The sequence below is a fragment of the Protopterus annectens genome, chromosome 1.part0, assembly GCF_019279795.1.
Source record: "Protopterus annectens isolate FY-2018-M chromosome 1.part0, PAN1.0, whole genome shotgun sequence".
NCBI classification, from domain to species: Eukaryota; Metazoa; Chordata; order Ceratodontiformes; family Protopteridae; genus Protopterus; species Protopterus annectens.
The window spans coordinates 588328572-588356541 of NC_056725.1; the positions used below are offsets into that span (position 1 = coordinate 588328572).

The 27970-nt window shown below is 42.9% G+C and overlaps 1 protein-coding gene across 13 annotated transcripts in view; it reads right to left on the bottom strand.

Moving 5' to 3' along the window:
* The window catches only part of EPRS1 (glutamyl-prolyl-tRNA synthetase 1), a 1752234-nt gene that overhangs the window by 702273 nt on the left and 1021991 nt on the right, over nucleotides 1-27970 (bottom strand). For 5 of the 13 annotated variants that reach the window (XM_044061515.1, XM_044061538.1, XM_044061530.1 and 2 more), the window contains 2 exons: nucleotides 25187-25384; nucleotides 17449-17646 (listed from right to left, as the gene is read on the bottom strand). The exons of 3 other annotated variants lie outside the window; for them this stretch is intronic. In XM_044061515.1, the coding sequence (XP_043917450.1) occupies nucleotides 17449-17646; nucleotides 25187-25384 (396 nt within the window). The remainder of the gene's footprint in view (nucleotides 1-17448; nucleotides 17647-25186; nucleotides 25385-27970) is intronic. 5 more of the 13 variants (XM_044061601.1, XM_044061548.1, XM_044061620.1 and 2 more) reach the window with 2 other exon arrangements.

The window sequence follows — 27970 nt, forward strand, 5'->3', positions numbered from 1 at the left end:
TTCTGATGGGTGGGTTAGGACCCATACACGTTTTCCTAACCTTATTCAGGGCTTTTCCACCAATGGAATTGATATCTCTGGACATTTCTCCAAGCATAAATTTGAGTGCTTAACATCAGTACAACAGACAGAAAATTAAATAAAAAAACAAGCCACAGAAATCTAATCACACACCAGGTTGTAATTAAAATAATAAGCCATACAAAAGAACTTTTCTTTATTTCACAGTTATATCAGTAAAACAGCTTTCTATTTTTAGGTAAACTGGGCAGTTTACTTTGATAATTTGCCTTATTCCTGGTAATCACACTTCTGAGTTTTTGTGTTTCCTAATTATGAGGTTTAAAAAACGTGCATACAGCTGCTACTATTTACAAGGAAGACTGTGGGCATCATAGCTGCATGTTCTTTATACTTGCAAAATTCTTTAGTTTTCAATACTGCATCTATTCTTTACTTTTTCTATTTCCATCTGCAAAACAAAGTTATGTACTCACCATAACGTTCCATGTTGGTAGTCCATCTCACCCTTCATTTTTACACATGGGCTCCGACTCAGCCAATTTACAAGCTCGAAGACTTCTGGTTGGCTCGTGGCTAAGCAGGTATCCCATAGTGCACCAGTACAAACCCCAGATCTGGTTTGCTGCTCACTAGAAGAAAAACCCCATAACAGACAAACCAATACTAAAGGGTCTCCAACCAAAGATAACCAAATTATTATTATTGTTATCTCCAGATTTTCCAAAATGGGGACAGGAGGGCAGGTTGGTAAAAATAAACGTTGAGATGGGACTACCAACATGGAACGCTATGGTGAGTACATAACTTCTTTATGTTGTGTAGTCCAATCTCACCTTCATTTTTACATATGGGACAGCGTCCCTAGCACCTTATTCTTGGGTGGCTCACTGGAAAATACTCCTAAGCACCGTGGAGCCAAAGGATGCTCTACCCCTGGAAGCTAAATCCAATCTGTAATGTGTAATAAAAGTGTGAGGGTTAGCCCACGTAGCTGCTGCACAAATATTACCAAGTGGGACCCTGGCTTGAAAGGCTGCAGAGGTAGACAGCGACCTGGTAGAATGAGCCTTGATCCTGCAGGGAAAAGGTCTGCCCTCCGAACTGTAGATAAAAGCTATGCAACTGGAAATCCAGTTAGATAGTGTTACTTTAGAAACTGGCAAGCCCAATCTGGAGTCAGAAAAGGAAATGAATAGTTGATCTGATTTCCTAAATACCTTAGTTCGCTGTAAATAAAAACGTAGTTGTCTATGAACGTCCAACTGATGAAAACAGTACTAAGCTGTATTACAGTGATAAGGGAAGAAAACTGGGAGTTCTATAGATTGATTTAAGGTAGCAGGGGAACAAACTTTGGGGACAAAGGAGGGATTAGTACGCAGTGACACCTTGTCCTTGTGAAAGATCAAATAAGGTGGCTTAACAGACAAGGCTTGTAGCTCCGATACCCGTATAGCTGACGTAATAGCTGCCAAAAACAAAGGCTTCCAAGACAAAAATTTCAATGAAGATGAGTGTGAAGGTTCAAACAGGGGGGAAAGTCAGTTTGGTCAACACAAAATTTAAATCCCAAGAAGCCACAGGTTCTTGCAGTGGTGGTCTCAAAAGAGTGATTCCTTTCAAAAAGGTCTTGCATAGCTTATGAGACATTAAATTATCTGGAAACCCTAAGTGAAAATGAGAAATCGCCGCCAATTGGACTCAGAACAGTGGTAGCAGCAGCTCCTTGTTGAAAAACCTCAGAGAGAAATTCCAAAATCATAGGGATAGTAGCAGTGTAGGGATCTACATTCATTTTCTTTGCCCAAATAAAAAATCTTTTCCATTTATTGCCATACAGCCTCCTAGTTGCAGGTTTATGGGAGGACATAAGAATATGTGATACTGAGGATGATACATCAGAAACCTGACTTGGGATGGAACTAGAGCAGCCACTTTGTCAACCTGAGGGTGTGGACTGAGGGAGTCAACAGATCTGGAGCTGGGTCCAGGATCCAAGGATCGTCCAGGAGAAGAGGCTCAAGAAAAGGGAACCAGACCTGACGAGGCCAGTAAGGAGTAATGAGGATCAACTTGCTTTCCAGCCCACTGGCTTTCTGAATCACTTTGGAAATAAGAGGAAATGGAGGAAAAGCATACAGAAGTCCCATGGTCCAATCGAGAGCCACAGCGTCTCTGGGTGTCTCCCCCGGAGGGGGAATGAGGGAAAAATAGCTGCTGCATTTGGTATTGACTGGGCTGGCAAAGAGGTCGCAGCAAGGCTGTCCCCATTTGTGGAAAATCTGTTCCGCTGTTTCAGAGACCACTCGTGAGGCAATAGGATCGCCCAGCTGAGCTTGTCAGCTATCACATTGGTTGTCCCTGGAATGTGAGTTGCAACCAGAAAGCGCTGGGAAGAAATCGCCCTTTCCCAAACTTGCATGGCCTCTCGACATAGTGGGTAAGATCTGGTACCGCCCTGTTTGTTGATATACCAAACTACCGACATGCTGTCTGATTGTATCACAATAGTTCCAAGATGAAGAAGGTCCTGAAGTGCTTGCAATGCCAGGACCACTGCCCTCATCTCTAGAACACCGATATGCAGGTAAGCCTCGTGTTGTTGCCATGTGCCTCGGACAGTCCTGCCAGGATAATGCCCCCCCACCCGATCTGGGAGGCATCCGTGGTCACAGTGGCAACGGGTTGGGCAGGAACAAAGGGAGCGCCCGTGATCAAGTGGTTGGGAGCTATCCACCAAAGAAGGTCCTTCTTGCATGATTCAGTCAGCAGGAAAGGATGACTCAGCGGGAGATATTAGAAGGACCATTGGGAAGACAGAAGCCACTGGAGAATTCTCATGTGCAACCTGGCTAATGGTACTAATAGAATGGTGGAAGCCATAGTCCCAAGGAGCTGAAGAACCCATTTTGCTTTGACCTTCCGCAACGGAAGACGTTGAATTTGAAAGATTAAGTTTTGTGCCCTGTCGGTGGGGAGACGAGCTGTCATGTTCACTGTGTCGACCTCTGTGCCTATAAAAATCACAGATTGAGAGGGCAATAATGCAGATTTTTTCCCCATTTATGGAGATCCCTAACTGAGCACGAAGTGGCGTCTCTGTTTTGGAGGAGTAGATGCCTGGTGGGGGTGGTCAGGAGCCAGTCGTCCAAATACGGAAACACCTGGAATCCTTGACGTCTCAGGTGAGCTGTCACTACTGCCATGCATTTGGTGAACACCCTGGAGGCTGTGGTGAGACCAAAGGGCAGAGCACGAAACTGATAATGACTGGCTCCCAGCCGGAAGCATAGATGGCTCCTGGACGCCTTGTCCATTTTTTTATGGTAGTAGGCGTCTTGGAGATCTAGAGAGCACATCCAATAGTCTTTCCCTAACAACAGGAGTATAGACTGCAAAGTTACCATCCGAAACTTGTCCTTCTTCACAGATTCGTTTAACCTGCTGAGGTCCAATATTGGCCTCCAATCTCCGGTTCGTTTTGGTACTAAAAAGAACCTGGAGTAAGTTCCGGATCCTATCTTGTCTGCTGGGACAGACTGGATGACACTCTTTAAAAGCAACTTGTTGATCTCCACAGTTGCCTGATCCCTGTGATTGGGTGGTACATCTGGGATCTTCTTGGGAACAAATGGTGGAAGGGAAAAGGGTATGATACAGCCTCTTGTAACAACTATTTGTACCCACTTGTCTTGAAAGATTTAGCCAGGCTTCTGGATACAAAGAAATGCGACCCCCGACCGGCCCCAAAAAAACACAGTCGGGCCTCACATCAGGAGGGCTGATAAGGCCGTCCCCAAAAGGAATCATGGCCTTGCTGGTATTGCGGACTGCCCCTGCCTCTAGGGTGAAGTCTCCCATTTCCTCCTCTGCCTCTGAAGGAGGATTCACCCTGTGTGTCCGGAAAGACCCTCTGGGACTTTTTGAACCACATTTTACTGCCCCTTTGACCTTTGGGGTATGGTCGAGATGGAACAGTAAAACATACTCCCACGGCAGAAAGCGTACTTCTTTCTTGCTCACACCGAGTGAGTGTGCCCTTCACCTTGGAACCAAACAATGAGGAACCATCAAATGGGGAGTTGGTGAAAATAGACTTGAACGGTTCTGCAAACTTGCACAAGCGCATCCAGGAGTGATGCCTCAGGGCAATTCCTGAACCCGCTGCTCTACTCGCGCCATCAGCCGCTTAGAAGATAAGCCGCATGGAGGAGTTAACTATAGAATTTAAGGTGGACAACTGAGCAGAGATCTTGTCAGGGACTCCCTCAGTACATGCACTTTGTATATAATCTCCTAACTCCTTGAGGAGATCCCTCTGTAATCTCGTGAAGTGAGTGAGATAGTTCAACGATCGAAGGGTAAATGCCGCTGAACTAAAGATACGCTTCCCAAATCTGTCCATCTGTCGAGAATCCTTATTTGGCGGATGAACAGAGGAAGAAGTCTCCACCAGCTCCTTCTTTGTGGCCGCCACCACCATGGCATCTACGGGAAAGTCCTTAGACAAAAAAACTCTACCAGGAGGGGCAGACAAACTTATTGGGTCTCCTGGGGACTGTCTCCATGGCATCAGGAGTATCCCACACCTTTCGACTAACTAGAGCCATTAGTTTGTCAAAAGGTGGAGACATCCAAGAGGCAGAAGGTTGAGACCCGAAAGCCTTCAGGTACAACGACTCCTCATCAGAAGGGTTGACAGTGGGCCAGTCGCACCTCTGCTTAAAAATCTCCAAGATGTCCACGAAGGAGACATCATCAGAGGACGACTTGGGGGACCATTCCGACTCCTCGAGTTCAGTGTCCGATGTCAAGGACTCATACCGGGAGTCAACATACTTCCTCTTACATAGCCTCTTCCGGGGAGGCTCCTCAAAAGGGCATCCCGGGGCAGCCTCAGAAGAGTGGGGGCCATCAGCCAATGGCTCCTGAGGCTGAGGGTCTCTGCTGTCTCCGGAGAGAGTACGGGCTGAGACTGAGGGTCTCTGCTGTCTCCGGAGAGAGTACGGGCTGAGACTGAAGTGGGTGCTCTCGGGGGATGAGTGCTGGTACCACTGGCAGGGGCTGGAGAATGAGACAGCATGCTCATCATCTCAAACACCAACCTCTCCGGCTCCGAAGACCTCCCCTGCTCCGAAGAGACAAAGGGTAACGTCTGAACCAGAGCCGTCAGCTCCGAGATAAATGCAGGGTCTGAGCTCACCCTGGCCAACGCACCGAAAGGAAGGCTTGGAACCGAAGAAGATGGATTCCAACCCTCCATGTCAGCGCAGACAGGAGAGCGTCGGCTCCTGGACACAACGGACGGCACCGAGCGTGTCGGAGCTGAACCCGGCTCCAAAGCAGCGACAAAGGGAGCTGGAACCGATAGTACCTCCAGTGGCATCAAACACTCCAGCTCCGAAGGGCCAACATGCACGGAGGAGAAATAGTAGACAAGAGCAAAGCTGGATCGAGTGGCTCCGGAGCCGACTGGGTCAGAGCCAACAATAATTTTGGTAAGGCAGACGATTTAGGAGTCTCAACACTACCCTCTCCACATCTTCTTCCGAAAGGCTCCTGAAAGATCTGGAAGACATAATAGAGGATCTTGATCTAGGGGGCACTGGAGACTTTAGTAACACGGAAACCGGTAGGGAATCCACAGACCAGCTCCGAGAAGTAGATTCAATTGCTGATTCAATCGGTTCCGAGATCAGGTCCGAAACACTTGGAACCGACTGACACCACAATAGTGCTCTCCTTCGGCTCCGAAGGCAATGAAGTCGAGGAGGCAGATTTTGACTGTTTAGAAGGCGGCTCCGGGACACCAGCCGGCGCCAGAGAAGGCCTTTTTGAAGACTTAAGATTTGCCAGATTTGGAGGAAGCCTAAGAACTGGATACAACTTCCTCAAAACATGGTTTTAGTAGACCCTTGAGTATAAGCTTGTTCTTTCTCTCCTGTAATAGGAGAGAAAGCATGGCAGAACAAGCACGATTCCTGCAGGTGGATGGCCCCTAAACAGTAGACACAGCTAGTGTGGCCATCCGTTAAAGACATCTTTTGGGAGCATTTCATGCATTTCTTAAAACCCGAAGGTTTGTGCTCCTTACTCTCTTTAGACATCTCACACACACAACACACACATAGGAAAGGAAGAAGAAGAATAATGAGGGAAAAGGACTAGGTCCTTTAACTAAAATGGGCCTAGCCCTACAGAAGAAAGTACCACGAGGACGAGGTCCTCTAACTTAAACGGGCCAAGCCCGGTGGAACAGAAACTAGGTCTTCTAATTTAAACAGACCAGAAAATGCACACACACAGAAAAGTGTACATAACTCTATGTGGAACAAATAGAAGAAAAAACTAGTGTACAAAGGGAGGAACTCCAACACTTAGCAAATAACCAGCGGATCCCCGCCAAAAATACAATCTCAGATTAAGGAAACTAAGCTGCCAATAACGGTCTAGAAAGACAATAGAATAACAGGAGCCCCTGTTAACTATCAGTGGAAAACCGCCACAAACAAACTACCTGATAAGGAAAAAAAAAAAAAAAAAAAAAAAAAAAACCTGCAACGGCGCCTACAAGAACTTTAAACTGGCACACAGGATACCAAACTACAAATTTAAGCTAAGAATACAGCGAAAAGGGCAAACAAAACTACTGCCTAAGATAATATCACCTTACAACACCGTAATAACTGTAATACAAAATTTAAATAGAAGAATTTTAACACTTAGCAAGAGCCAAGGGAAGCACAACCGAACTAGTCAACGTGGCAAACGAGATCTGGGATTTGCACTGGTGCACTATGGGATACCTGCTTAGCCACGAGCCAACCAGAAGTCTTCGAGCTTGTAAATCAGCAGAGTCGGAGCAGAGGATCGGCTCCGAACCCATATGTAACAATGAAGGTGAGATTGGACTACACAACATCAGTTATTTCTGGTGCAGCAAGTCCAACTTCACATTGTCACATTCGTGGCCTTGATGACATGAAGTTGGATTATTGCTGTACTTACTGATGAAGTATGTATAAATGGGTGACTGTGACTGAAAGATGTCTTTCCTTTTTACAGCAGTAGCAGGGTTCTTGTACCACTGCACAGCTTTATACCACCTCACATAGTCTTCATTTACCACCATTTACATGGTCCTGAAGCATATGTCATTTGCATTAATGTTCAGAACATAAGACTTGCCTGTTCCTTATTATGCAGAACTTCCCCAGTTTAGCCTCAAATTTTTGCCTGATCTTGTAAAAAGTTTGAATCTTTTTGGGTAAATCAATGAGGACTGCAGTCAATAATGCCACATACTGGAGTGATATTTCCTATTCTTCAGGAAATGAATGTGGATACAAACCAGTTTCTGTGACAAAACTATATATAAATAAACACACCAGTCAGTGTGTTAAGCTTGCCTCCTACTAAGTCTATGAGGCAGCTGCATTTCCTTCACATGCTGAAGCAGGGGACAGAAAACTTTGAAAGTGTGTACTCAAAATTATATTCGCATTTACTCTGAATTAAAAAAGCAGACAGACATTTCCATTAAAAGTAAGGGATTCAATAATGAGAACTACTCACAGAAGAAAAATAAAATCAAAATCATTTCAGCATTGCCAGTGTGTGCATGACTTTTCCCTGAACACATGCACCTTTCATAATAACTGAAAAGGTATAATTTTGTTTTACTAACTTCTCTAACCATTTAATCCACCAATGACGACTGAGGTTTTTACTAGATTTAACCTTGACAAACGGGTTATAGATTCCATACACCGGCTCTTCAATTTTCTCAAAGTCTCTTCACCAGTTTCTGTTCTACAGCCTGCTAACCAGTCAGTATTTTAATTTTGGCCTCTACATGGTCATCTTCAGATCAAAACAGTTGCACCTCAAGATAAAAAATGAACTCCAAAATGACCTACATTCACTGAAAAATGGTTTGTCTAATACAGGCTATTATTTAGTCCCACTAAAACAAAACAAATGATCTTTGGCACTCAAAAGCTTGCCAAAGCTCCCAATGCACTTATCACAGATATGAACAAGCCCCCCCCCCCCCCAACTCTAAAATTCTAGAATCACACAAGAAAATTAATTTTAAACATTTCTGGGCAAGACGACCCTCCGCTTACTTTACAGTCTTTTCCTATACCATATTTAGACTCAAACTGAAAAAAAAAAAACATCAAATCGCTCAAGCTAAATGCCACTGCTGACAAACAAACCACAATAGTATTTCTTCTTAAATGAAAAATATTCCTCCTAAAACTGCATCTTGGTATATCTTCTGAAGTTACTATTCTCACAACAGTCCTCAGGCACACATCCCCCATTTCATTTTTTTGGGGAGGGGGGAATTTGTTCTACTACTAGAATAATACTGTACATCAATTTACGCTTTAACAGATTTAATATCTGTGTTTGTGTCCACCTGTATTGCATCTTTCATTCTGCCATTTGCAAAAATGTTTGCATATAATTTCTTTTCTTGGATCTCTTTTCAATGTAATATACTCACATGGGATGTGCATGCAATTAGTTCACTGATATCGGTGCATTACCCCAGTAAAAAACATGTGTAAAATTAAATAAATAGCAAAACTGTTAGTACTGTGATCAGAAGCTTAATACCATATGACCAAACAGAACCAGAAAATAATCATTAGAACTACTGCTACATGGTCAGAACTGCTAGAAAGGTGCACTTGGCATTACTGAGTTAAAAAGGGCACCTCTGTTATGAAAAACCTAGTTCAGAATACTTTTGTCTTGTTGAAAATTTTACTAGATATATTAAAATTCTATTCAGATGCAAGTACTAAAAACTCAAACTCAAAATGACTAGATGTCATTCAGTTTAAAGTAACCGAATTAAGAAACACACACCAAGTCAAGTAGTAGTCGCAAAATTCGATCAGTAGTGCACAGCAACAACTCAATTTTCCTCCAGAAACCAGGAAAAAAACAGTGACACCAGCTATGTGACACAATGTATTTATCGCTTTCATCCTCAAAAAGAGCACAGAATTTCTTCAGAATGGGAAAAAAAATCCCAAATCTTTAAATAGTGACCCTCACTTACCTTGTGACCAAGTTTAACTAATATATGCATTCAAACAAACTGCAGGATTCACTACTACATTTTTGTATAGGAACTTGCAGATGTCTCACACACTGTAAACCCTACAGGGCTTCTTGGGAAATGCAAACTTGCAGCTGGGTCCTACGAACACAGTTGGGGGGACCACAGGACCACACCAGGATTTTTGTTCCTTAATGCCTAACTAGTCTAGCTACTGTTTTCTTTGGACTCCAAAGCCTCATCAGAGCCCCATATCAAGTGCTCTATCACCAAGACAGAAATATTTCCCTTAAGGAGAGCCAGACAACATGGTTTCTTCACAATCAGCATCATAATTCATGGGTCAAGACATTATCTGTAAAATATGCCAGATCTTTCTCCTCCAACTCCAACTCTGAAAAATCTTTGGGAAGTGAATCTTCTTCTTTATGGGGAGAACCACTCCCAAAGGGGAAATTGCTAATCTTAGGTTATCTTAGCACATAAGATGTGTGAGATGGTGGCCCTCATTCTTTTAAAAATCATGGTTGGTCTTTCACCATGATAAGATGCACCTCTGGACAGATCTGTCTAAAGCGAAGATCAGCAGAATGGGGAGATGGGGAGTAAAGAAGTTTAGATCTGGAGGAGTCATCATCCATCAAAGGCAAAAAAACATTTCAACAAGTTTATAACACAATATCACTCTGTAGCGAGTATGGTGCCACCTACTATTCCTTAGCTTCTAAACCTCCCATGTGCTTATTTTGTCTTAGTCATCACTACTAAATTACAGTGTTCACCTATATTAATCTTTCAGCCTTGAAGTTTGCTCTCTCTCCTGCACCCACTATTTACTCCTTCCTCCGATAGATTTTCTGCCTGTTATGCCTGGACTTAGCCACTGACCATCCACACTTATTAACTTCCTCTATCTCCTCAACTTAGGTGTACTTTTGTACCACATTCTCTCCCTGCTAGCTTCACTGTGTGAAAGGTATTAACTGGAAATGTTCTCTATTTGTTAAGCATCTGTTTGCTCTGATTTCCTGACAAGGAGTGTATCATATAACTGATTTGTTTGCAGTTAAAAGCATTCTCTAGAGTCTCCTTGCTACTTTATCTGTTTAAAACTTGAATTTAGTGTCTCACTACTGTTCTCCTGCTGTGATAAACATTCTGTAGTCTTTTCTGTCTAAAATAGTGTAGCTAGTAGCTGTAGCATAGTTTCCCACCCTCCCTGCATATCGGTGGCTTGTTCTTATACTTGGTAGCTTTGCAGTTGCTGCCCCTAGTGTAAATTTGATTTAAGACTCTCCTCCCCGTCAAGTGTCATTAGCTCATTCTACCTAATAAAGAGAGAACATTTTGGAAGGCTAACTCCCTTTGTTTCTTAACCTTGAATTATCTCATTTCTCCCTTTCCACTTTACTTAAAAAAAAAAAAATATATATATATATATATATATATATATATATATATATATATACACATATATATATATATATATATATATATATATATTTCAGCTGCTTTTACAGTATATGTGTTTCCTCCTCCTACTCTATCGCTCCATCTTGTATTTTCTGCTACTTGTTCTCTAAAGTGTTCAACTGCATCTTCTCTGCTCCATTTACTACTACTTGTTTTTAGCCGGTTTAAATTAAGCACTTCGGCTTTAGGCCTACCCCTTAGCTCTCCCTGGCCTCTTTCCCTCAGATTCTGACAAATATGGATGGACAATTTCCTACTGTTTCTCCTGCCAGCCTGGTTGATATGGGCATCCTAAGGCAGTGTAGCAAATGTCTAATGTACACAGATAACTATCTACTACTACAACCTAGGAACACAATTTGAGAGAGACGCAATTACATAAAAGCTACAGTATATACTCTCTCCTTCACAAGCCAGTATATCTGGCACTGAGAAGGTTGTCAACACAATCATTACACCTCAAACATCACAACTACACAACACACACCAACATATGTGGAGGTTCTCAACAAAAACTAACCCAAACAAAGGAGACCTCAGAGACAAAAACACATGAGAACTCCACAACCCACCACACACATACCATGCATAGCCCGCACACCAGACGCCATTGTAAGATGCACAGATGTGCCTCTCACCAGTCTGGATAAGGAGAAAGTCATGGTTAGTTGTTTGTCAGGTGCCAGAATCTGCCATATCACACACGCACTCAAGTCTCTCAACAATGGCTACTGTTATGACTCTGTCATAGTCTATGTTTGCGCGAACGACTTGAGATGTACCTCCCTGGACTATATGAAGAGAGACATGATTGAGCATGATGAGTATGTGCCCCAGGCAGGTATGTCCCTAGCCTTAAGCAGCATTCTACCGTCACCCAGAATGATGCCTCAATACAAATAGAAAATGATCGACTAACAATTGGCTTAGTTTTTTTAAAGATGGACTGCATCTGTCTCGCATGGGCTTCAGGCTTCTAGCAAAGGCCCTTGCCTCCGCCATAGTGGCTTTTTTAGGAAAAGTCATGAGGTCAATACTACCAACATAAAAATCTCAACAAAACAGAAATCAAAGGTCATGCTGCTAAACACTAGGAGTCTAAACATGAAACTGCACTCACTGCAAATATTCTTAACCCTGGAAGATGCTGACATTTGTGCAGTCACAGAAACCTGGTTCAAAGCTGCGGAGAGCACCCCAGTCTTACCTGGTTACTCATCCTATCATACATTCAGACCACAAAATGTGGGCAGCAAAGCCAAAGGAGGTGGCGTTTCAATATATATTAAAGGCACACACACCTCCAGGCTGGTCAAACAGTATGACGCACAGGAGACAATCCAGGTGCAGTTAACAGTTACCCAACCATAGACTGGAAAAGCTACTCATGCCAGCACACAAATTCCCAGAGATTCCTTGATTTTATCAATGCAAATGCCTTGGAACAGCTAGCTGATACCCCCACAAGAGGTGATAATATATTGGACTTGGTATTAATCAACATGAGTAACCACTGCAGCACCCCTATGGTATCATCCTCCCTGGTAAGATCCAACCATAAAGCGGTCACTTTCGAAGTCACCATCTCCCCTGACCCCCCTAAAGCTAGGGTTAACCAAAAAAACTTATCCAAAGCTGACTACAACCTCCTGAGGGATGTTAAAAACAGCTTCACAGCCCCCTCCCCTACTCTAGAAACTGGCACCAATGTCCAAATCTACACCAAAGTACTATACGAGCATTTATATAGATGCACTTAATTAGGAATACTGGACAGTACAAAATTATTTTCCACAAGGAAGAGTAAACCTGAGTGGTGGACATCTGCAATAAAACTATATAACAAAGGGAAAAAACTGCTGTCCAGGTCCAAGAAGGAGCTGGTGCCCAATTGGAAGCAATCTCTCCTTAGTCTGAAAAGAAAATTAACAGCACTAGTGAAATCCTCTAACGCCAACTTTGAGTCCAAACTGGCCACATCTTCTAGAGAGAATCATAAGGCCTTCTTCACATATGTCAGCAATCTCAAAGGAAGCACACAGATCTGTTCAGAACTGGTGGTCAAGGACACGTCATACACAAATGCTATAGATATAGCCAACCTACTAGCTGACAGATTCAGTGAAAACTTCTCCCCTCTGCCCCCCCCCCCATCAGTAAATCAGGAAATCCCCAGTACCTGCCCCCCACCCCTTATCTCTAGGGAACAGGTCATCATTGCCCTCTCAAAGGCAAAAAAATACAGCCTCCATGGGACCCGATAACATCCCAGGCTGAATCCTACATGAACTCAGGCATGAACTTGCAGTACTATTAGCCACCATATTCAACCAAAGGGTGAGTACCGGCTTTGCTCAGCTGAGTGAAAGACAGCCACTGTCATCCCTTTACACAAAGGTGGAGTGCCCACTGATCCACGAAATTATGACCCATCAGCCTAACTAGCCTGATCTGCAAGGCCATGGAATGGATTATCATGGACCTCATAAACAGGGACACTGGCAACCTCCAAACACTCAACCCCACACAGTTTGGCCTTGTCAAGGAGAGGTCATGTCTGTTAAATCTGGTCGACTTCTTTGAGACAGTCATCAAATCATTGGACGATGGGAAGATGGTGCACACCTCCTACCTTGACCTGGCCAAAGCCTATGATACTATTCCCCACTCGAGCACAGTAGATAAACTTTCTCAACTAGGCATCAATCCATATGTTACCAAATGGGTAGCAAACTGGCTCACTGAAAGAACCCACCTAATCAAAATAGGGGAAACCACTTCAACCAGTAGACCTGTAACGTGTAGCGTACCCCAGGGATCGGTCTTGGGGCCTCTGTTATTTGGGATATAGTTCTCTGAGGTGCAGGCCAAAACCAATGGGCTATGGTTGACCAAGTTTGCTGATGACTGCAAGCTGGGCACAGTCATCAATTCCCCAAGTGATGTGGACGTCCTCCAAGAAGGTCTCACCCAAACAAATGACTGGTGCCAGAAACATGGCCTCAAGCTGAATGCCAAAAAATGCATCATCATCCCCTTTGGTGAGAGTGACGTCCTCACATATTATCACACTGATAACGTCCTAAGTACACAATCAGTAGTAAGGGATATGGGCACCCAGGTTGACAGCAACCTGACATTTGATCACCATGTTGCTTCCGTTGTACGGAAAGCTCTCTACATGGCCCACCTCATAAGTAAGGCTATCTCATCCAGGGACAAAGAGGTCATAAAATCCCTGTATTCTTCCCTTATAAGGCCAGTTATTGAGTACAACGCCCCCTTTGGCATGTAACTCACAAAGCACATGCAGCAGCTGGAGAGATCACAGAGGTTCCTCACCAGGAGAATCCAGGGCCTCAAACACCTACCCTACACAGATAAACTAAAATCTCTGTCCCTCTACTCAATTTCATACAGATTCCTCACAGGTGACCTCTGTTTGGCATATAAAGCCATCTCAGACCCCACCTTGATGGGACTTGCTGCATATCCACAAGTCAGGCTCCACTCGAGCAACCCATACGTGCAACCTCAACCTGGTCTGTGATATCAACAGGACTTGTTGGCGGGACAGATTTGTGTGCCAGAGACTCCCCCATCTGTAGAACAGACTCCTTCCCATGTCATTATCCCTTTTTAAGCGCAACCAGGATAACTGGATGGGAAACAGAAAATACACTCTTGGTATTCCACCTGTGTCCCTGCTGGACAGGGGCTCTGGGTGCTGACTTGTCTAAACATGGGCTAAACTCTTGGCTAGACTTATAAGAGCCTCAGGGCCAACAGCCTAGTAACCTCCTATGATCCTGTGAACACAATGTATAAAAGTATGGTGTACCACTTGTCACTACTTTTTTTAGCTATATTATGAAATCTTACAGTGTATCTGATTGATTGGTTTGTATCCTCCAACAGTCAAGAGTCTTGAAAGGTTTTATTTATTCCAAGTCCTCCCAAAAATAGGCCTGCCCAGTACAGTCAACCTTGTCAACAAAATGCAGAAAAACCTTTTGGCAAATATGTTCTTGGGTCAAAGTCCTGCCTTGCACAACTACACGATGCACTGAAATGCAAGACGTACTCCATAACCATAAAAACAGGGGGGTCTACAGCACATCATCAAACTCACATAACATCGAATACCTAATTGTCGACCCCTTAACATCGAACGTCCTATTCAGCGAACTTCCAAAACAGCGAATTGTATTGCATCTAATTGCCATAGTTGGCCAATATATCCCATGTCTTCACTGTGGTGCTACCTTGGAAATGGTACATTTAACTAACAGGGGATGTGGGAGTAAAATGGCAAAAAAAAAACTAAGTTTTGTTTTTAGAAATTAGCTTGTTTTCTGTTTTCCTGCGCAGCATAAAGTTACGTATGCAGTTTTGGCCAACTATGGCAATTCAATGTAATACAATTCACTGTTTTGGTACTTTGCTGAATAGGACATTCAAAAGAGGTCGATGATTAGGTATGCGATGTTATGAGAGTTTGATGATCTGATATAGTCCCCAAAACAGGTGCCTGAGGTAGACAAGTACCATCTGCAAACTAAACAGAGGAGGTGAGATAAGATAATGCTCTACCCACACGACCAAAACATCCAAAGAAAGTTCTGGTAGTATCAACTGATCCACAAGACTAAGTGTGTACATGGGCAAAGCCAAGTGTCATCCTAATGAAGGGTGAGCTTCTTTAAACTATGAGACAGATGCTGTTGCACTCCTAGGGACCCAAGAGCAACAAACTATACTATTATTGGCCATCAACTGGTAAAGATGATGTACTGTAGCATTTCTTCTCTGACATTCCCTAGCAAGTATGGAGCCACATGGAAGGAAGGAAGAATCTTTCTCAAAGAGGAGAGAAAAAAAAGTTTCCAACATCAACTCTACTTTTTCCTGTTACATTACACACAAATACAGGATGGACACACGATCTACAGTGAGGAAAAGGTCAATCCATGGACAGCTGCATTCCTGCAAGATTATAGTCCAACAGGAATGCTATATCCTTGGCACTAGCAGCGAGTCAGTGAGGTAATGCACCATCACATTAGCTTCTCCAGGATGTGGACAGCTAGGACAGCCATGCCCTGGTCTGTGGCACAATGCTAAACCTACAATGCCTCTCTACATATGGGGCATTTAATACAAATACCTCTGCAGGATAATTTGTCGCCTCACAGTTAGATGTTGCCCGTTTGATTCTCAGTTAGAGCTTCTTCTGTGTAGCGACATGCGTGAATGGACATTCCTTCGTTGAAGGTTGTGCGTTAGGCCCGGCAAGCCAGTACGTAAAAAATCTACTGCCAATCATTAGTGGACCGGAGTTCCGCTGTGGCGACCCCCTAAAAAGCCGAAAGACACAAACAAACAAACCTCTGCAGGATAATGCATCACATAATGGCCTGGATGTCTGAAAGCAGCAGGACAGTTTTTGATTTCAACTCTCTTTCCATAACTTGAAAAGAACATGCTGCCCTTAGATCAGGTAAGTTTACATGTAGCCTCCCATTACTGAGGTTTCAGGTAAGTTTACATGTAGCCTCTCTTTATTGAGGTTTCAGGTAAATTTACATGTAGCCTCGCATTATTGAGGTTTCAGGTTAGTTTACATGTAGCCTCCCATTATTGAGGCTTCCAATCAGGGAGCTCCCAACTCACACGTGAAGCACTTATCAGACAATATAACTGAAGCTGAAGGAAGGCCAACTCCACAATGGCACTGGGGGGGGGGGGGGTAGCAGCCACCACTCAAGACTGGTGACAGGATTATGGCACTAGCAAATTATCTGTGGGCTCGATGATTCTCCAGGCACTAACATTTCATTGTCCAATGAACAACCCTCATATGTATTTGGGTGAATGAAAAGATGATGCTCAAGAGGCGCAACAATACAGAAAGATTCATGCTACCAAATATTCCATGATTTCCTGCACTTTCTCTGTGTGAAGAGGAATGAAAAACAAAACACTGAATATTACTAGTCTAAGAAGGCATGCAACTTTAACTTGTGTGTGACAGCAGTTAGCCTGGGCCAAGATTTGATCGAGTTCAGTCTGAAAGCCTTGTTGATACAGAAGTCTTTGCTTTAAAACACACACATACCAAGACCATCTTTAATACATCTTCGACATATGAAGAAATCAAACACATATAACATGAAGGGAGTTCAAGGACTACAAGGAAAGAAAGGTTAGCAGCAAAAGAGCTGAAAGCATTTAGGTGTTTAGATATGACTTGCAGGAATGGCATAAAAAGACTTAACATCCCAAAACATGTTGAAACATCCTTGTAATGCACATTAATAAAGGCAGTAAAAAACAAACCAACTAGATGAATCCTTTCTAATGTGAAGGGAATGACTACTAAACCACTTCCTCCAGAGCTCTGTCGAAAAATTCCACACAGCTGTCCATTTCTAGGAAAGAAATAAAAGCCAGTAAAAGCAAAGCCCCAAAGCTTCATGCATCAAGGTCTACATAGGGTAACAGAGGCATACATAACCCTGTGGGGTGCTAGGATAAGGAAATTCTTTGAGAGAGATTGGAGAAAATCAAAAGAGTGTCCGACAGCTTCATCATGGTCATAAGAAACTACTATGCTGGCCACAGGGTCAAAGGAATTCACAGAACAGAGTGTCAACAAACACAAAACAAGAAAAAGATATTACTGCACGAACTAGCCTTTAAGCAGCTAGTGGGAATAAAATGAATGGAAGGCAAAAATCTCTGGAAACAAGAACATAACAAACTAATACATGAACAAGACTACTACAAGGAAAATCAGAAACTGACACTCACAAATTTTAAAGATTTTTACAAAAAAACATGTTCAGGGTCTCATCTCTGATTAGTTATACCTTGGGAGCTTTTTCAGCTTTGAGTTTTCGGACTCTGTCTCCTTGTTCTGTGACCTTATTATAAAGATCTACATCAGATGTAGGTTCAGTGGGGTGTGACAATACTGGTGGATTTCCGGGTTTGTACTCTTGACCAGTCTTTTCTTTATATTCAGCTTTTAAAGCTAAAAGTGTTTTCACAGCAGCATCAACTTGATCCTGCAAGCACAAGAGAAAGTCAAGAAGAGATACAAAAAATCAGGGGGAGAGAGAGAGAGAGACAGACAGACAAGACTTAAGCTAAAGCGTTTATCTAAAGTAAATTTTTGCATGGCATTTAACACAAAGGGAACAGGATAACACATTTCAATTACTAAAGATAAATGACAAAATATAAACACTGCTTTTGCTGTTGAGGGGAGAAACTATGACGTACCTTTATTCCCTTCACCCCTGCATCTGTTAACATCCGAGGGCTATTCCACTCTATGGACCACATTTCCCCACAGAGAGGGTCTTTGACAAAATCCTTCTTCTGCATAGGCACACCTATCTCTCCCTGACAACACCTTACATGCAATATAACTTGTACAGACAGAAAAACAGAACTGTATAAGTAATGTCCCTCACTCATCAGTCTACTATATTTTTCATAAAATTGTATACTTGACCTTGTCTAGCTTGTGCTTACTATCCACTGTTGCATCTTCCTTCTTACTATACTTCTCTCATAACTCCCTATTAGGCATCATTTCACTTCTCCTTATATACCTTTTTTCTAATGAATGCTTGTAAAATCACTTCACAACTAACTTCCTTTCTCCACTACTGTCTTTACCTGTAATTAGTCACTGTACCTTCTTTTTGCACTGTTTATGACTCATGTCCTCTTTACAAACCCAGTGCTAACCTCTATGCCTGACTGCACATATTACCATTGCTTGGTTATTTTTATTATATTTTTTTACAATTTTTGCTATTTTTTTTCTTACAATTTTTTTTTTTTTTTTTTGCTTTTTGTAGTTTGTAATTTATTTGTATTTTATTCATGTCTTGCAGCTCATCTCCCCGGGCCTCTACTGAAAATGGACATATATCCAGTTAGACTAGCCCGGTCAACAAATGTAAAATAAATAAATAAATGCTAAAAAAAAATTGAAGTTAAAGGTTTGTATAGCTGTCAGGCATGTTCAGTGGAATACGCAGTTTCTCGTGGACTGTTTTATACTGGAGAAAGTAACGTAACTAAGAGAAAACAGGAACATATAAAGAACCTTGGCAATAAAAATGCTGATGGTTCTTTAGTTAAGAATTTTGTGGAAAATCATGAGAGTGATGACGCTGGTTTTAAAGTCACTGTGTAAAAACAGATTAGTTGTATTTTTAGGGATGGGGTGCTGTTAAAAGGTTTCTGTAATACAAAGAAATTATTTTAAAATTCAATACTGTTTCACTCTTTGGTCTTAAGAATGCAACTGGAAAGTGCTTGAGATTTGTCAATGGGTGGGGTTAATTAATTTCCTGACTGGTATGAACATGCTCATTATTTTTTTACTTATTGTGTAGTGATGCATTTCCTTTTGTCCTCCCAGGAATATTGTGTGTGGAGGTGTCAGAAGAATAAACTTGGTTTTATGAAATTGTGTGTACAGTTTATTATTTCATTTTTTTTGGTTTAAAAAGATTAGTTGTGTAAGAACTTCCCATAATGATAAATGTCCTTGTCTTCTCTGTTGCAGTATTCCTGACATAAGGGAGTTGCCTGCCAAGGCGCTGACCTGATGTCGGTCAGTACACCAAATTCTTTTACTACCTTGGGTGTGCGGTACTTCTAAAGTAGGCCACCAACAAACGTCTACCATAAAAGAGGCGTAAGCGCGCACCACCCTCAGAACTGAAGCCCCAGGCGGACAGACAGTTTAAGGGAATGAGGATCAATATATCCAAGAAAGCCAGGAAGCAGGGGGAGAGAGGGAGGGTTGGAATACTGCAACAGAAAAGATAAGGACATCTATCGTTATAGTAAGTTCTTGCATAACTAATCCTATGTCCTTCTATTCATCTGGTGCAGTACTCCTGACATAAGGGAAAGTACGAAAGCTCAAAAAAAGGGGAGGGGGGGAATGGCAAAGGAATTTTTTATGAAGCCATGCAGAATGGCCCTGGCAAACCCTGCCCTGGATATGGAGATGGAATCCAGCTTACAGTGTTCAGTGAAGGCGTGGACAGAAGTCCAAGAAGCAACTTCTAGTATGCAGTTTGTGTCTAAACCCTTGTAGAAAGCCCCCGAGGAAGACACTGCCCTGGTAGAGTGAGCTTTGACTGAGGCTGGAAGGACTCTACCGTGGTGAACAAAATAAAAGGCAATGGATTTGGATATCCAATTGGAGATGGTCTGTTTAGACACAGGCAATCCCAGAGACCTGAGGTGAAAGGACGCAAACAATTGGTCTAATTTCCGAAAGGGTTTAGTCTTGTGTAGGTAGAACTTGAGCGGTCTGTGTACATCAAGGGTGTGGAGGATCCTCTCACTGCTGTTCTGGGGAAAGGGGAAGATGGTGGGGAGGTGAAATGCTTGGTTTAAGGACAATTCATTGACAATTTTTGGGCATGAAGGATGGGCTGGTCCTGAGGGAAACCCTGTCCTTGTGAAAAGACAGGAAAGGAGGCTATACCATAAGGGTTTGCAACTCTGACACCCACCTGGTGGAGGTAATGGCTACCAGGAGGACAGTTTTCCAAGTACAGTATTTAAGCGAGCTAGAAGAAGCTGGCTCAAATGGTGCCTGAGTCAGTTTCTCCAACACAAAGTTGAGGTCCCCAGGGTGGAGCTACAGGTCTTCTGGGGGTCTGATATGGAGGACACCTTTGAGGAATTGTTTAGCTTCAAATCTAGAAGCTAAGGGTGGAGAAAGTGGCAGACAGGCAGAGATAGCTGACAAATGGGCTTTTATGGAGGTGTATCTTGTGGTGACTACCCTTGGCTAGGTGAAAGACAAGGGGGACCAATGCTGTCTTGGCCAATAGGAAGTCACCAGCAAGATTTTTGGCTTTTCCTGTGGTATTTCAACAGGCCTTTTAGAATTAGTGGAAGGAGAGGGAATGCATACAGAAATTCTCCCTTCCATGAGAGTGATAGGGCTTCCACTCTCCATGCTTGAGGATGGGGTTTCTCTGGCACAAAACTGTGGGAGTTGCTTGTTCAAGGGGAAGCAAACAGGTCCATCTCTGGAATACCCCACTTGTGGACAATGCCCAGGAACACATCCCTGTGAAACATCCATTTGTAAGCTTGTGTTCTGGATCTTAGGGTGTCTGCTACTGGAATCTGACTGAAAGGACTGTAGACCACATGGAGGGATATTTCCAAGAGGCATGCTAGATCCCAGAACTGCATGGCTAGTCTGCAAAGGAGGTAGGATCTGCCCCCCCCCCCTGCTTATGTATCACAGGACTGTCATGTTGTCGGTGTATACTTGTAATCTCCCCGGTCTGACGAGGGACTGGAATGCCTGAAAGGCAAGGATTAATGCCTTCATTTCTTTGATGTTTATGTGGTCCCTCATTTGTGAGGGTTACCACTTTCCTTGAGCTGTGTGGTGATCCAGGGCTGCTCTTCAACCCATGACAGACGCATCTGTGAAAAAGACTCGAGTTAGTGGCAGTGGGTGAATGGGGAGGCCTGGATTTAGAGTTAGTTGTGCTATCCACCACTTGAGCTCCTTCTTTAGACAGGGTAGAAGAGGGATTTTGGATTCTAGAGGGTGGGCATGTTGAGACCATAATGACTTGAGAAACCATTGGAGTTTCCTCATGTGTAGTCTTGCTAGAGGGAGCATGGGGATGGTGGAAACCATGAGCTCCAAGATTCTGAGGAATTGCCTGGCAGATAATCTGTTCCATGGGGAGTGTCCCCACAAAGAGCTGTGAAATCTCCTGAGCCTTGGAGGGTGGGAGTGATATCATCATGCTATGGGTTTGAAATATGCAGCCCAGAAAGGTTTGATCCTGAAACGGGACCAGGGATGACTTTTTGAAGTTTATGGTAAATCCCAGGTCTTCTAGAATGGCAAATGCCCTTTAGAGACTTGTGTTCAATTTTGTTTGAGAACTGGCTTGATCAAGAGGTCATCTAGGTAGGGGTAGAATAAGATCCCATGGAGTCAACAAAAGGCTACCACTAGAGTTAGACATTTTGTGAAGACTCTCGGGGCAGTGGAGAGTCCAAAAGGCAAAGTTGAGAACTGATAGTGCAAGGATCCCACAGAGAATTGCAGGAATTTCATGTGTCTGTGATGGATGGGAATATGAAGGTAGGCATCCTTGATATCTATAGAAGCTAGGAATGCCTGACGGAGAGTGAGAGGGAATAGTGCTTGCAAAGTAAGCATTTTGAAAGAGGGGACTATTAGAAAGTTGAGGTAAGAGAGGTCTAGAATAGGTCTCCATGGGCCTTCATTCCTGGGAACTAGGACAAGGCGAAAGTAAAACCCTCTTCCTTCTTGCCCTGGGGGAACAGGTTTGATAGTGCCCTGTTCTAGAAGGCCTTTCAAGACTGGTGGGAAAAGGGGGGCCTGATCTTTTGCTGGTACGGGAACACCCCTGAAGGGAGGCACCTCCTGCCAGACCATGAAGTACCCCCTCTTAATAATGTTTAACACCCAAGAATCTTTTGTGATAAGTTCCCAGGAAGAAAAGGAAAGGCGGTGGGAAAGGGGGAGACAGGGCAGGTTGCTGGAGGAGTTACACAGAGGATCTCCTCCAATCAGGAAAGGACTGTTTAGCCATTTGTGAGGAAGCAGCAGAAGGCGAAAACTGTTGAGTCTTCTTAGGCCTTTTCTGGATTCTAGTCTGTGGTGCTCTGGATTGTCTGCAAACAAATACTTGATTCACAGGATAGTTCCTGTGAAATTTAGGCAGAAGGATACCAAAATATGTTTAAGGTCCTTAAGTTCTTTGCTTTTCTCTTGTATGGATTTGAAAAAGTCTGCAGAGTGTTTGCCAAAAAGGGCAGTATTGTCCAAAGGGGCATCCATTAATTTACCCATGATGTCCTCAGGTAAGGGCTGAGGCCTCAGCCAGGCAAATCTTTTGAGGGAAGAGGAAGAAGCAGCAGCTCTAGAGGTGGCTTCTACTATATCACAGCAGCACTTGATAAGACTGTCTAGCTACTTAAGAAGTAGCAGCAAGCAGGGAGGATGCCAGGGATTGTTTTCAGAACCTGGCATATCTGAACTGAGCTTGGAAATTTGAGAAAAAGAGTTCCAAATTACACTTGGACATGTGTGTCTGACAGTTTAATGCTCTAAAAGCCAGGGTGGCTGAGGTACAGATTTTCCAAGCTTCGACAGCTGTCTGCTATCCTTATCTGAAGGCAGGAGGGAAAAAGGAGGCAGTGACCTGGAGGCCTTGTCAGACGAAACAGATATAACAGAAAGATCTGCAACTGGGACCTTGAAAAGAAACTGGCAGTCCTTGGGTACCTGACCAGCTTTTTAGGGGCGGTTGAGAGTCTGGATGAGTGGAGGTGGATGCAAAAGCATCCAAAAAGTCTGGTATAGCAGGAGGCACGGCTGAAAGACTAGGGGACTCTATTTGGAAAAGGTCATAGTAACGTTTCTGGATCTTAGACATAACTGCACTGTCCCATTTGAAGTGGTCACACATCCTAGAAATAGTCTCCCCAAAAGAAATCTCCTCCAGGGATTCTGTTCCATTAGAATCCTCTTCTGGGGAGGCACAGTCCAGAGGAGAGGGGTTTTGTAAAGAGTAATCCAAAGGGTCATCATCTTCTTCAGAAGAGGAATCTTCCCCTGAAGTGGGTTAAGGCTGAGGTATTTTCAGGAGGGAGACAGGCCAGGCCAATGAGGATGCAGGGTGATCAGATGGAGGCCTAAGCACCATAAAGGCATTGTGAGAAGTTTAGCCATTCCTTCTGTGTGTCTGGAGGGGAGGAAACATGTTTTTTTTTTGTTTCTTCTTTGCATGGGCATCCATGCAGTGCAAAAGAGGAAAGCCAAACATAAGCCTATATTCAACAATATCAGAGACAACTTCCTCTCTAACAATAATATGGGTAATGCCCCTACAGCCCTCAGACACAATCAGCCTGGGTTCCCCCTGGACATCTGACACTGCCATCTGAGAAGCCTCTCTGGACATGCAAATGTCCAGAGCCAAGGCAGCCTGCGAAATGGGCTTGGCCTGTGGGTCTGGATCATGGTCAGCACTTTTCTCCGAGCTCTCAAGTGCTTCGCAAGAGACATCCAACTCGAGAGTTACAGCTTCAGTTTCGGACTTCTGTTTGGCAGGCTCGGATGTCGGATCCGTGGAGGAATGCATCACGCTTTTCAACAGCAGCTTAAGGAGCTGGCCTTCAAGGTAGATCATGTGGGAGAACAACTGACTACGGAGGGTCTTAGGTACAAAACAGTGGCAGATGGAGCACTTTTTTGTGTCGTGCTGAGGGCCAATGCAAAAAAGGCACTGGGTACGACTATCCTTATCTGGAACCTGTCTTCCACAGTCGCACTTCACCCTCTTGGATGACATCAACTTCAGTAAGGAATAAGGTAGCAAAAAAAAAAAAGTTTCCCCAATGGCCTGCATGCCTCTCAACTTCTTAAAGCAAAAAATCTGGACAAAGCCAAATATAATGGGGGGCATGGGCAAATGTCCAAAAATAGGGACAGGTTTTAAATCTTGCTCTTATAAGCTTAGAAAGATGATAGAATAACAGGAATTAACATGATTTGTGTTACCATGCATTTTCTGAAGGATATAAACTATGAAATTCAAATTTATGTCATCATTTACTGATCTAAACCCTCAGTGATTTTCCAGAAAAGCATAAATTTTATGAAGAACAGACTAAAAATTTGAAACAAAAATCTGGACATCTATGAAAATCTGGACAGTTGAGAGGTATGCCAATAGGGTACTTATCTTAGAAATCTGCAATTCCAACAGCAGAGCGACATCCGGGACTGGCGACAAAGAAGTTCTGAGGGTGGTTCACGCATGTGTCGTTTTTATGGCAGAGCGCTTGTTGGTGGCCTATGTCGGACGTATCCACACACCTGAGGTAGTAAAAGACTTTGGTATACTGGTCAACATAGTGTCCCTGCCTTGGCAAGCAACTCCCTTATGTCAGGAATACTGCAACAGATGAATAGGACATTAGTTATTTACAAATTTTAAACAGGTTCACTTTTTCTAACAGAAGAAGATGAGGACTATTGTGACTACACACTCTACACAGCTCGGGCCAAGTCCACCTTACAGCAGTTTGTCTCCTCACTAAAGAAGAAATAACAGCCAGCACAAAGCCTCAGAACTCCAAGAATCAAGAGCTATACACAAAAACAAAATCATACAAAACTATGTAGGGTGCTAGGAAGAGGAAATTTGATACAATTAAGAGATCAAATGCGTATCCCCCGCAGCCTCATAATGGCCATACCAAACTGCCATGCTAGCAACAGGAAGAAATTGCACAACTTCACAGAAGAGGTACAACAAACAAAAAATTAAAAAGGTAAAAAGGCAAAATACACTAATAATCAAACTAGCTTTTAAGAAAATACTTGGACCAGAATGGAAAGCAAAACAATTCTTGAAACGAGTATACAGTTGGAAGTAATGTCTAGCAGCAGAAATAGCTCAAGGAAAAAACTTACTCTGATACTTCCAAATTTTAGAGAGTTTTACAAATTACACAATAAAACATTTTCAAGGTCTCATCTCACACTAGGTATACCTTAGCAGCTTTTTCCGCTTTGAGTTTTCGGACTCTGTCTCCTTGTTCTGTGACCTTATTATAAATATCTACATCAGACATGGGTTCAGTGGGGTGTGACAATACCAGTGGATTTCCAGGTTTGTACTCTTGACCAGTCTTTTCTATATATTCAGCTTTTAAAGCTAGAAGTGTTTTCACAGCAGCATCAACTTGATCCTGCAAGCGTAACAGAAAGTGAAGAAAAGGAAAACAGAAAATCAGAGAAAGAGAGACATAGAAACACACACACACACACACACACACACACACACACACACACACACACACACACACACACACACACACGTGTTTATCTACAATAAATATTTCATACATTGAATACAAAGAGAAGAGAGGGTATTCCCAGAAAACACAACACCTTTCAACAAAATAAAAACACATTTATTAAAACTACTTTAATGTGCTCTGTGCTTACTTAATTCTGCTACTGCTCAATACAAAAATGAAACAAGTAAAAAAAATATTTATATCCCCAATGCAACAATCCTTTCCACAGATTATGAAACATTTTAGGTTTATGACACTATTACATTAACTATTAGGCAAAACAAAGTTGCAAAGCTTTCATGGTACTCTACCCATCTATTTCTCAACAAATTACTCTTTTTATTTCGCATTTTATTTCACAAGTGATTTAGATAGTTTACAATATGGACTAGATACTACAGAACTCAGACAGATACTCAACCAGGTCTAAGACTCTGGAAATTTCTATGTTCAGGGCATGAGCTCTGCTCTACTCTGTCACTTCAATATTGTGTGTGTGTGCGGGCGTAAGGGTGTGTGTGTGCGGGCGTAAGGGTGTGTGTGTGTGTGTGTGTGTGTGTGTGTGTGTGTGTGTGTGTGTGTGTCTGTGTTCGCTCGCACATGCACGTGTGTGTTTTGATTTGTTCAGGGGAAGAGGCAATATAAAGCTGCAATATAGAATAAAAGTGAACTTTCCTTTACTCATTCTCAGAATTGCACTATTTTTCGGTTAGCTCTGAGAATCATCCATTGGAACTTTGAAGGATATTGCCAACTGCAGGCAACAGAAAGCAGGGGGAAAAAGATAAAATGGGAAGCTCTGTTCTCCATTTTCTGATTTGTAACAAACTGACAGCATAAGGAAATAAAACAATGATCAGTGGGTGACTGCAGTAACTCCATCATTTTTATAATCTATTTCCCATCTCCTTAAGCATAAGATGCATTTAACATGTTTCTGCATTCTCCAATGCTAGTGCATGTTATAATGTCAAGTGCCCCATTATGATTGTGAAACCAGCTTTTGATCCTGACAATTCACCACCAACCAGTGAGTGAGTGAGTACACTTTCTGCAAATCATACAAAATAATAGCAACAATAAAAAATATCTAGCACCTACACTGTTTACAAGTGATAAATGCACACTTGTCCAAGCAGAAAATCCACCAGGGCAAAACCAGAGGCAAGCCAAAAGGAGAAAAACAATTTCTGAAGAAAGAACATACTAAAGGAATTCTGATTTCTGATACTGCACTCAGGATGGTGGAGACTGGTAAATGTGTGACATGTATTTGTGACAAAGACATTTGTAATAGAGACATTTTTGAAGCAAACAAGGTACAGCAGCCACATCCCTACTGGAATGACATTTGACAGCAGCAGTTTCCAGTTGATGGCGTGAGATGAAGGAAACAGTTAACACAGCCATACTCTACTACTTGAAAAGGGTTTGCTTAAAGTCAGTCAGCTCTTCCCTCTCATAAGCAAAAAAGATAAACTAGTCAGTCTTCTGAAATATTTGCACTACTTACTACAGGTAAAACTTGAGCTGGTGGTGTACGATTAGGTTCTTAAAGCCTCTCTCCCACTGCTTCTGCTCAAGTGTATGTGGGGGAAGGATGAGTGGCTTAAAGGCAGTTCAAAAGCCACTTGTGGGTGAAATGTGGGTTACTCTAAATGGAACCGATCTTCTCAAAAGACCAGGCACTGTTACCTATCCACTAAGGCCTGCAACAAATTGGGAGGAGAGCTGCTGTCCACTTGGAAAGCATCTTCCAAGAAAAACTTAAAGATCACTGAAATGGGGTTGGAAAGACAGAAGTTAGTACCTGAACCTCACATACAGCCTTTTTCTTGGCCCTTGTGTTTCAGGGCTCTACCCTTTTACTTAATCACAGTTAAGGAGGTCAACTTCAGTGGAACCTCCATGGCTAGTTAAGATCAGGACCACAAAGATCACTCCCACCTCCATCCTGGGCAGACTTCAAAGCAGTCCACCTATCTAGAAAAAAATGAAGATAGGAAGAGGCCCTCTTACTTTTTAATCTGATGACAGGGCACAGGATGTCAGCAATGCTATGGGGAAGTTTGAAAGCTCTGCAGAAAGGCTAAAACAGCAGACAATTGCCTATGGCTAATTCATAGTAGTGCAACAATGACCCTTATGAATACTATCATACAAGAGGCAAAAATGTTAATTAATCCTGAGCAATCAGAGTATATCAAACATCCTACGGCTCACGTCCTGTCTGACATGTTGCAGCAGACTCAGAGTGACCCTGCAGACAAACACCACTACACACAAAGCTTACAAGGCAAAGAGGGAAACAAATCAGATCACAAAGTCTTTCTTGTATCACACATGCACACACACGCGCACACACACACACACACCTCTGGGCCATTTGAGTCCTTGAGCCAAGCTTACTACATGTCTTGGGAATGTGGGAGGAGGCCAGAGTACTCTGAGGAAAAACACAGGGAACACACGAAG